Source organism: Stylophora pistillata, chromosome 13 (genome assembly GCF_964205215.1).
Source record: "Stylophora pistillata chromosome 13, jaStyPist1.2, whole genome shotgun sequence".
NCBI classification, from domain to species: domain Eukaryota; kingdom Metazoa; phylum Cnidaria; class Anthozoa; order Scleractinia; family Pocilloporidae; genus Stylophora; species Stylophora pistillata.
In genome coordinates, this window is record NC_142531.1 from 23,884,018 (window position 1) to 23,895,387 (window position 11,370).

Below are 11,370 nucleotides of genomic sequence, written 5' to 3' on the forward strand. Positions count from 1 at the left end.
TTAATTTCTTTGTTAATTTGACAGTAACATTTAATATTTGCCACGCTGACATAAATATCGCTTCTTGAGTCAACCCTCTGGCACGTTCAATTTCAGTTGACACTTGTCAGTGATATTAAACTGTCTGACGTGACATTCAAATTCTCAGTTTTTAGGGTTGTCACTTTCTTTGTAAATCTATTGACAAATTTCCTGAAATTTGGTACATGCTCGATGCCAGTAAGATTTTTACGATTCGTAATACAATGCACACTGATGGTAATAACAGCAATAGTGGCAGCCTTGATATAAGTCACGATACGAATGACTTCCAAGCCGATGCAAATTCATCGTCAAAGAAGACCTACGAATTTGACGATTTGCTCCGTCTGGTCGGCGGATTCGGTCGATATCCCATGCTGTTGTACACCTTTATGTGTTTGATGACAGTACCTATCGGCCTTCAACAGCTAGTGCTTGTATTTTATGGCGCTTCTCCGTCTTTCCACTGCGTCGCTTCGAGCTCCACGATAAACAGTTCGGATTGTGAGATTGACAAATGCTGCGCTAATTGCACTGAATATGAATTCAGAGGTAAATATACAAGTGCTGTGTCTGAGGTAAGTTTTGAGTTTGAGGATGTTTAGGACAGTTGACCCCCCTTAAAAATAGAGTCTTTTCGTAAGGGTGTATGCTAAAGAAATAACCATAACACCAGGTAACAGTAAAGGAAGCTTGATTTTAACAGCGGGATTCGATATTTCCTTTACGGAGGCTCTATCTGGGAGTATGCCAATATTTGCCGAAGAGCGGTTATAATTATCACACATCTGATAAATGTCCTCTATCACAGAAATGTTTTTAAAAAGCTTCTTTTAATCTTTGATTAGTTGTTTTCGTTTCATTCGACTTTTCCCCACTAAAGACGTTTATGGAAAACCGTAATCAAAATTTTCTAACGCATTTGGTTTTAATCAGTTTGCGAGGCTGAATGCACGACACGATACTTCAAATACAGACGGTCAAGAATTCTAGAAACACCCTTTGACTCCCATGATCGAACTTGAGGCAGTTGGGAGCAGGTCTTGTATGGCGTTCCTGGGTTTAAGCCCTCTACCCTACTTCTATTCAAAACTGAGCTTCTTGTCATATCATCTCATAACCATGCTCGACCAGCCTTGTCACTTATTCATGTCTGTGATGAGAGAGTGCTGGCTTCTTCAAGAGCAAGTAACATTGGAGTTCTTTTTGATGAATCTCTAAATATGGCTCTTCAAGTTTGCCCTCAAGCTCCTCAAGTTTGCTCCTCAAGCTCCTCAATTTGCAAATCGGCATTCTATCATCTTCGTAAACTTAGTATCATTCGAAGATATCTCACCGCTAATGCAGCTCAGCTTCTTCATGTTCATGCCCTAGTCACATCAAAACTTGATAACTGCAACTCGCTATTATGTGGTTTACCTAAGTATCTGATTAAACAGCTTCAGCGTGTTCAGAATGCAGCTGCTCGTGTTCATACTGTTTCACCAAAGTTTTTCCATATTACACCTGTTCTCAAAAAACTCCATTAGCTTCCGGCCGATTGATCACCGAATTGAATTTAAAATACTTACTATTACCTACAAGGCTCTTCATGGTCTCGTTCTAACTACATTAAAGACCTTCTCAAAAACTATCAACCACCACGCAACCTTAGGTCTTCAACGAAGAATCTACTTGTCGTTCCTGCCTTCCACACAGATAGTTATGGTCGTCGTGCTTTTTCTGTTGTCGCACCGCTTCTCTGCCGGAACAGTTTTCCTCAGCATGTTAGGGATGCTGGATCACTTGACATTTTTAAAAGACGGCTTAAAACTGCTCTTTTTATACGTGCTTTTTAAATTCATGAAATGATCTTGGTGTTTTATAATCTTAACTAACTAATTTTGATTATTTTAAACTATTTTTGAACTGTGACTTTGTGAATAGCGCCTTTGGACCCATGGGAAAGGGCGCTCTATAAATGTCTTATTATTATTTCACAAAATGAGAATCTATCAACCTCATACCGAAACAAAATAATTTTTTTTTTCAGTGGGAGTTGATCTGTGACAGAAATCATCTCAAAGCGTTGTCTCAAGCAGCATACTTGGCAGGACTTCTTATTGGTTCTTATGCCTTTAGCAGCATATCTGACCATTTGGGACGAAGGATCGCTGTTTTCCTCAGTATCGCCTTCTTGGTGAGTGCATCTCGCAATGAACACTCTGGTGGCGGATCCAAACTTTGAGCTAAGGGGAGATCCGGTTTTTGTGTGTTTACCCAAACTAAGTGGGGACGGGCTCCTCTCTTAGATCTGCCACTGCACACTTGATAACTAGTCTGTTGGAGTGACCACACACACACACACACACACACACAACCATGTGATCCCCCTGGCTCCTTCTCTTCCCCCCCCCCCCTTTTTGGTGAAAATTAATGACTAGTCCCTCAAAAATCTGTCTTCTGACATAAAGTACGCGGATGTTTGAAGACAGACAAAGACTTGATACTTTGCAATTATCATAAACTCTACCCGTTGACGAAAATCGGAGATTAATTTCTGCAGAAGTGCACACTGGGAATTCTCGCCCAAGAAACATCATGTCTCTTCATTTTCAAAGTCATTTTTGCCAACAAAACTAATCTCCACCCTGTGGAAGATCCAGTGCAGTATACATCAGTGACACACTCGGCTGCCCCTTTTGTGTCACCTTTTTTTTTTTCTTACCCCATTTTGACGTCATCTGTGAGCTATTACTCAACAAACGCACGGCAACATGGTATCTACTTGTTAAATGTATCATCAACAAAGCTGGTTATGAGCAGGGCTTGTCCCTATTTCAGGCAGTGTGTGGCGCCGTCTCTGCAGTTGCAGACTGCCTCTCTCTTTTCGCCTTGTTCCGTGTCGGTGCAGGAGCAGCCGCCGCTGGATGTCTACTCTCTCGCTTCGTTTACTGCGTGGAGCTGTCAGTTACGTCAAACAGGACTGCTGCGGGGTTTGTCAGCAACATCTTCATGACTGTGGGTTACGCTATTTTATCTTTACTGGCCTACTTCATCAGAGACTGGAGACATCTGATGCTTGCAGTCTCGGTACCAGGCGTTTCATTGCTCTTTTTCTGGTGGTAAGTTGTTTTTACTGTAATGTGAAAGTAGGAAATCATCTAAAAAATTTCTCTACTTTTACCGTCATTAGCCTATTAGCCTATTAGACCAATTTTCAATTTTTCCAATTGAGTGTCGAAGGTAATCCGGAAGTCGTCTATTTGTGCTTTACTTCGCTTTGTGATTGGTCCTGAATACTCACGTCACTCTCTCAACCAATCAGATCCAAAATTGAAACCAATCGCGACTTGGTTGCACGCCTTTTTCCCCGTTTAAAGCAGTTGGTCGGTTTTAACTTTGAGTTCCCATTGACTCTTAAAGGTTGTTTCCTTTCTCCTAATTGACCGTTGTGTTTACTTTGGTTTGGTTTTACTATTGCTAAAATAGCATCACTTTCTCTTGACATCACAAAGGTGGATTCCGGAGTCTCCGCGCTGGCTTGTTGCTAACAATCGTCTAGATGAGGCTCATGGCTTGCTCATGAAGTACGCCGCCAAAAATGGCGTCATTGTTGACCCTAAACAGTTGAGGCACGTGATCTCGGAAGTAAGGAAGGCTGACGTCAGGAAAAATGACACTCGGAAATACGGGACTTTCGATTTGTTTAGGACACCAAAGCTGAGAAAGAGAATTATTATCTGCTGTTTTAATTGGTAAGAAAAACGTGATCGGAAGATTATTTATTTTGTGTGTATATATATATATTGTGGAAGGAAAAAGACAAGTAAACTACAAGTTCAAGATGAACTTGTAGTTTACTTGTCTTTTTCCTCCCACAATATATACTTCGCTCTACTTCTATGTATTGAGCACTGTTCTACGAAAATCAAGTCACACTATATATATATATACAAAAAATATATATTTTTTTGTGTGTGTTTCGGTTCTTTGGTGTGTTTATACGCTTGAATGGATCCATTTTGTGTTTCGTTTTTGACGTTTAGGTTTGTAAATGCTCTGGTGTACTTTGGAATAAGTTTGAACGTGAAGAATCTCGCCGGAGACATGTACCTCAACTTCTTCATCTTGATTATCATCGAGTTACCCAGTGCATTGTTGGCGTGGTTTTGTCTTCAGAGGTAAGAATATTTGCAGATACAATTTTAGAAACCACCGCAACTTTATGTTTCCAAAAATGCGCACAAATCGTTACACGAATACATTCATTCCATCCATGTCCAATCGGTAGAACTTTTATACGGAGTTTTTTATACAGTCATTTTATATTACATGAAATTATTATTTTATAAATGTATAAGTGAATTTCTTGCAAGTCGGCCTTAGGAGTCTGTGAATTTGAATATTTTTATTAACTATCTATCTATCTATCCATCTATCTCGTTTTGGACAACGGTCTACAAACTAGTCAGCAGAGCTTTCCGACCAATGGTTATTGGAAAAGAAAACTTCAGTAACAAACTGACTCTACAAATAATGTGGGCATTCAGTTGCTGACAATTATCGACGTACGAAAAAAAAGAAAGTTCCAGGAGCGTATAAAGATTGGTTCAATTGTTTAATAAAACAATTTTTTTTTTTAAGGTTCGGTCGCCGCATTCCTTATTGTGCCTTCATGTTGATTGGTGGAATTGCCGGCATGCTGGTGTTAGCTGTTCCAAGCAAAGCGGGTAAGAGGGCTGAATTATAAGTTGTCGAACGTACTGCTGACGAAAATTATGGTTAAGAAACTATTAATCAGCTTCACTTCACTGCCTTCCAACGCAGTATAACAGTTTCCTTGACAAACATTTCTAGTTGAGTCGGTCAGCCAGTCATTCTCTTTTATTACACCATCCACTTACAGTATGTCTGCCCGCACATTTATCTTTCCACCCTTACGTTCCATCATTCGTTCGTCGATCGGTCCGTCCATCAATTAGACAGACAAACTGTCAGTCAGTAAGGAAGTCGGACAGACACTTGATCAGTAGGTCAATCAGTCTGACAAACAGTCAGTCAATCATCTACATAACAGGCAGTCGGCCAGAAAGCTATTTATGACTATCAAAGCTCAACTCTTGATCGTGTTGTTCTTAGGCTACCAAGCAGTGATCACAACTTTGGCCATGATCGGAAAGTTCTGTATCTTATCCACTTTTCTGACCATCTACGTTTTCACTGCCGAACTTTTCCCGACCGTCATCAGGTAAGTAAGAAGTCAGAACGATACCAAACTTTCTTCATTTAACAACATACATGATTTCATTGCAATAAATTAAATATGCTATTTGTCGAAACTGAGATTTTATTCTTGGTGACTCGCGTTTACACCACTTGATTATCTCTTCAGATTCTATTTGTTCAATCTATATCGTTAGGAACACTGCTGTGGGTGTCTCCTCTATGATGGCCCGTATTGGAGCAATATTGGCACCTTACATAGTTCTACTGGTAAGATATCTATCATCCTTAACCTTTCATCGACAAATGAATAAAGGCTGATAGTTTCGAAAGAAACTGTTTGGGACTTCGTTGGTGGGAGTAACGAAATAATTTGGATATATCAACAAAGTTGAAGTGGTAAATTGGCCACTGTAACGATTACAAAAGCTGACGTTTCGAGCGTTAGCCCTTCGTCGGACAAGGCTAGCAGCCCCAACTTATATCTTTTTTGTTAAGTTGTATAATTTCTCCCTCAAGGCGGACCTTCCAAATCTTAATAGAACGCTTCCGCTGGTCATCTTTGGAGTACTTGGAGTAACCGCTGGTATAGTGGGTTTATGGCTGCCAGAGACGCTATTCAGTCCCATGCCCCAAACCGTGGAACAGGCCGAAGCCTGGGCTGAGGACTATAAGCTTTATTGCTGCAAGAAGCCTGGGTCTAAGAAATCAAATGAAGGGCCGAAAAAAGTCAACAATGGAAAAGAGGAAGCACAGAATCTTTGCAATATTGAAAGTCAGGTGTAGTGCTAAAGTACAGAACGTAGTTTTCTTTTAAAGAAGTGTCTATGATATTTTGGAACATGCAAAATTACGTATGTATAAAGGTAAAACCACAAATTTCTTCTTTGTTAAAGTAAAAAAACTCAAAACTGGGAGAAATAAACGGTAAAGGATCGATCTTCTTCAAATTGAACTTTTCAGTGAAGTGTTTTGTGTTGTCCTAATCTGTTTAAATAAGCTTTGGGGACCGATGCGTTGATTTTAAGTCAGAAAAAACTACGCTAAATCTGTGTTGTTGACCCAACAAGAGAGGAACACCCCTTGTGCAGCCAGCAAGCGCGTTTATTTTTTGTTCAGTAAATCATGAGCTGGGAGTCTCTAACCCTTGGATATGGTTGGACGTGAGGCGAAGTCATAGGTGAGAAAGGTCTGTGGGGCAAAGAGATGGGATTAACTTGGACTGCGTCACAGTGGCTGGCTCGGCAGATAGCTTTGTAGGAGGTGGTGAGTGAATTTTCCCGATTCTATCATATCGTAATGTACCAGTGCCGGATCTAGGGAGGGACACGGGGGCTGGCCACCTCCCCTTATTTTGGGTAAAAAAGTAGATGCAGAGGGAAGAAAAGCCGGGGGGTGAACACACACAAACAAGAACGCCCCAACCCCCACCCCACCCCACCTCCTTAATTAGCTCAAGGTCTGGATCCGTCACTGTGTGCAGTATGCAAATGTTCGCAAATCGATAAAATTGGATGAACTGTGAATCATCTCACCCCGAAGTACATGTATTGAAAGCGGGTGATAAACAAACGTTTGGCGATGGAAAAAAAAAGTGAGAGCAAGGTTTGTTCCCAATTTATTTCCCTCGTGGATTAAAACTCGAAAGAATTCAACCGCACCATACAGAACAATTATTTCCTTAATATCTTATGGGGTAACTTACAGGTTTGAATAACCATACTGATCGATCAGTTAAGATTTAGATGTGCTTATATCTTTCAGCAAACTAGACATTATCATTAATGCAACTGTTTTCATACGTTGCGTTAGTAAGCCGGGTGTTCTGATTTCCTAAGCTTTCATCTTGAGGCATTGGTGAATTCACCACTGCGGCATTAAGTTGTGCCTTTGCTCGTCTTCTTTGCTTTGAAACTCTTCTGTAGAACGACACCAGAACCAGCGCCATTGGAAGGAGAAGAATAAGTGATAACAACTGTATCACGAGTAGAGCCATATTGTACGAACTGCTGGCTTTTTGTTGAGCTTCTTGTGACCAATACATCCTAGGATCTGTGCGAAATAGATGAAAAAAAAAACAAAAAACAAAAGTTTTCTGGAGGAAAGTTTCAATATTCCACTTGACCTTCTATTATCATAAACACGCTATCCTTGACTATATGCGCGGGGCCACACACGCCTCTGTCTTGTTTTACTCTCTTTCTCTCCAGGGCTCTGAGGAGACTAAACGTTCCTATCGTGAAATAGGACTTGTTTTAATGTTTGACGTTCTGGAAGCCAACATCCTTGAGACCTTAGAGTGTGCTTTCCTAGCCATTTTAGACCTGAGATCTAAGCATAGTAGGGGGTGCTTAACCATCTTACGAACTGTGCATAGCGCGACAAATGAATATTGCAGTAAGCCAACACTTCATTATAGATATGACCTACTAAGAACTTTAAATAATAATGAGCCAAGGCTTTCTACGTGAGCACTCACCTAAACATACGGCTCCATTATTTTCAGTGATAAATCCATCTTTACACTTACAAACTATGCGATCATCTGATGACAAACAGAAATGTTGACAGCCGCCGTTATCTTCTGTACACGAAGGCAAACCAAGAATTTCTGTTGAAAAAAAAAAGGAAGAAAGAACACCTTCCCACTTCTTTGGAAAGCTAACACGTTATTGTTTTATTCAGCATTTATTTATTTCTCAATGTTTATAAAATCCTGTGATTTGATTGGAGAACCGACTGAGTAAGCAACACGAAGCCCTACACGGGATTATCCGCTTTGAGATACAATGAAATATATGAAGTTCATATATTTTGTACTGCGGTATTAGATACATATGATGCACGATCCTCGCAGTAGATAGCGCTATTTAAGCAATAGCGAAAATCAGACCTGAAAAAAAATGGCCTGTACGGGATTCGAACCACTGACCTCTGCGATACTAGTGCAGCGCTCTACCAATTGAGCTAACAAGTTAACTGGGAGCAGGCCGTTAAGTTGATTCGTAATAAACCCGTGAAAGTGATAAATGAGATACAATGAAATATATGAAGTTCATATATTTTGTACTGCGGTATTAGATACATATGATGCACGATCCTCGCAGTAGATAGCGCTATTTCAGCAACAGCGAAAATCGGACCTGAAAAAATTCGCAGAGGTCAGTGGTTCGAATCCCGTACAGGCCTGATTTTTTTCAGGTCTGATTTTCGCTATTGCTTAAATCGCGCTATCTACCGCGAGGATCGTGCATCATATGTATTATCCGCTTTGTTCCTGCAAAAGCGAGATATCCTTAGATGTAATCTTTTGGCCACAGAATAAACCTTCAACTGATACCTAAGCTTGTTCGATGGAAATGGTGACATATTTGCCAAGTTCTTTTTTGTCTTTTGTTGACCGATACGGTAGATATTAGCTACGTAGCTTTTCTGCGTTTCTATAAGAAGGCTGCTTAGAGATCGGTCAAATGTCATTTATCGCCCGGGGGGCGAAGGATTTTGGGTTGTGCCGTGACAAAATTTGCCCGATCCCCTTATAAGACTCTGAAATATTCCTATGACGCCCCTCCCCTTCTCATTGGCAGTTAATTGGCTGTCAATTTTCTGCCCCCCTTTTTATACTCTGTTACCGATGACTGACACTCCCCTTCTTACTCCCTGAAAATCATGTGATCACAAAATCACCTCCCACCCCCCTGCCCTCCCCCCAGGCGATAAAAGATGACTGGTCTCTGACGAAACTACATGTGTACCCCGTACACTTTCTTCTCGTAGGCATTCATCGGAGCAAGAGATTAAAGTTCGTTTTTGTTAAACGGCCGTTATCGTAGAGATGGGTTGTTATTAAATAGAATAGTTTACACCTTTACCTTTCTCACAAATGAAGCTTGAAGCCCGGGAGCAGTTTAAGTCATTCCATTTCACCACACCGTCACGAACTTGAAGAACATACATCTCCCCACAAAACTCTTCATGGCGATAATTGTCAGGCTGCCCCGAGTACCAGTCCTTGAATGTCACTGGGGATGCGTCGACCCAAAACCACTTCGAGGGACTGGAAGGTGATCTATGTAAGCCGAGCCAAAAATGCCTACTGTGTTGTTGCGTGGTGACGAATTCTCGAATCAGGAAAGAGTTTTCTCTTGCGGTTGAGACTGTAACCAGGTGAGCGTTGTACTTACTGCAGCTGAACTGAGCAGCGCGCCAGTCTAGGGATGACTTTGGTGATAAGTAACACGACTTCTCGAATCTTTTCCAGTGTTTCGGACAACCTTTTGGAATCATTTAAAGACAACCGTGGTGTTAGCTCTCGAAAAGCGTGAGCAAATAAAGCGAGCATGGCAAATAGATACAAACACTTGTGAGAAACACAGATTTAAAAAAGGGGGGGCTGGTCTTATTGACAGGGTATTGATACGGTTGAAGATGCTCAGTTACTTCTTACGCAATTCAGTGACGGAGGTAAAATGAAAATTCCTCTCATATTTTGTTAAAATGACTTAATTCATGTCCATGAACACCTGGTCAAACTGAAGAGCCATACCAAAGCAACTTTCAGTTTCTTTCGGAAGCAAAGTCTGGCTTCCTCTTGCTGCATCTTTCAATTAGTTAATTTTGATAGGAAGGGGACGTTAAAGAACCCACATCACGAGATTACTGTGATGTGGTCTGGCCTGTTTACTGGGAATTGGGGGGAGGGGGCATCAGTAAAATCTCTCCTTTGTTGATTGTAAACTAGCACTGGCAGTCTGGTAAAGTCCCCGCACAGTGTTGTAAAGTGCATTAGATCATTACATGGTAAATGCGCTATAGAAATTGATAAAATTATTATTAGGGACCTTAAGCAGTCAGGACGGCAACGCCAAGGAAGACTCCGATTAAAAAATGAATTTCTACTCTTAGTTAGAATTTCAAACATGGCTGCTGGAGCTTACTGTCTCATATGGCGCCACAGCTCAACTTCAGCATGACGTATAAAAGTAGCGTTGAGTTCCAAATGAAAATTAAAATAATTTGCCGTCGCGGTTTCGGTTCGCAGACGACGCAAATTTTGGCGATTTCACGTTGTTGTTTTGCATAGGACGGCTAAGAAATGTACAAAGTTTCAAAACGCACGTGCTGAGCTACTGTTCTGCCAATTAGATCTCTTCTTTTTCCACGTCCTCGTTGCCGTCGCCGTCGTGGTTGCTTAAGGTCCCTACTATTATTATCAGTACGGGGACCTGTGAATTCAGTAGCACTTGGTGCGTTCCTACATTTTGTCGTTCAGACCTATGAACCAGTGCCGTAGTTCCATCTTATACCTCATGTTTTTGTTTGAACGAGAGTGAAAACGTTTTAGCAGCTGCTAAAGAACCTTAACGGCTACCTGTCGGGATTGGAAATATTTTGTTCTCAACGAGACTTAGGATCCCAATTTATCTTGCCCGTCTATCAAAATTAAGAAGGCTTTTAAACTTAATGACACGTAGATACTGGCGAATTAGTATCGAAGAAACGATAAAAACTTGTAGTAACGATGCTCTGTTGACAGGAATTTGCTGGGGTAAACTGCTTTAGACAAAAAATATCCATGCATTTACCAATGGCGGGTACCTGTCGACAGTAATACTCTGTTTCTTTCTTTGGCGTAGAGCGATCTGCATAGACTGAGGCGTTAGAAACTCTCTGAATAAAACCACTTACTCACCCAGTTGCTTATTTGAGCAAAATGTCCCTGCTGCATGCAGCATTATAGCAATTCCAACGATATTCTTAAAATGCATTAATATCTTGCTGTATTGATAGCCTCAAAGGGATGCCTTTATGTCTACTATTTTCCTACGATGTGGAGGATGCGGCTCTCAAAAGTTTCTTTTTCTTTTTAAATGATTGGCGAGGGATCCTTAATTTCAGTTTTTGGCAGGTGTTCTATGCCTAATATTAATGAGTCAGGTGGCAGCAGGTTATGTACCATAAGCTAATGAGGTCACATGTCGGTGCATCTAATTAAACGACGTACAAACCTCGTCTACGCCAATCTTGTCAAATATGAAAAAGCTTTCCGTCTCCGCTACTGTTTTTGAATCGTTTTTAAGAATTGCACTGTGTACATCACTCCGGTCTGTTTTGAAAAAGAAATTCAATAATCGATTCCGAGTC

The 11,370-nt window shown here is 40.9% G+C and overlaps 2 protein-coding genes across 2 annotated transcripts; one reads left to right on the plus strand and one right to left on the minus strand.

The window, feature by feature from the left end:
* Positions 1–6,181, plus strand: LOC111324569 (organic cation transporter protein). The gene is made up of 9 exons (XM_088744093.1): positions 1–599; positions 2,054–2,200; positions 2,845–3,125; positions 3,519–3,758; positions 4,050–4,184; positions 4,648–4,733; positions 5,143–5,251; positions 5,424–5,496; positions 5,746–6,181. Exons 1-9 carry the CDS (start codon positions 207–209, stop codon positions 6,010–6,012), a joined length of 1,731 nt encoding a protein of 576 aa, XP_088600219.1. The 5' UTR covers positions 1–206; the 3' UTR covers positions 6,013–6,181.
* Positions 6,182–6,810: 629 nt separating this feature from the next.
* Positions 6,811–11,144, minus strand: LOC111324560 (uncharacterized). Its single transcript, XM_022928157.2, has 4 exons — positions 10,919–11,144; positions 9,099–9,500; positions 7,706–7,837; positions 6,811–7,278 (listed from the first exon to the last, which is right to left on the minus strand). Exons 1-4 carry the CDS (start codon positions 10,992–10,994, stop codon positions 6,995–6,997), a joined length of 894 nt encoding a protein of 297 aa, XP_022783892.2. The 5' UTR covers positions 10,995–11,144; the 3' UTR covers positions 6,811–6,994.
* Between the last annotated feature and the right edge of the window lie 226 nt (positions 11,145–11,370).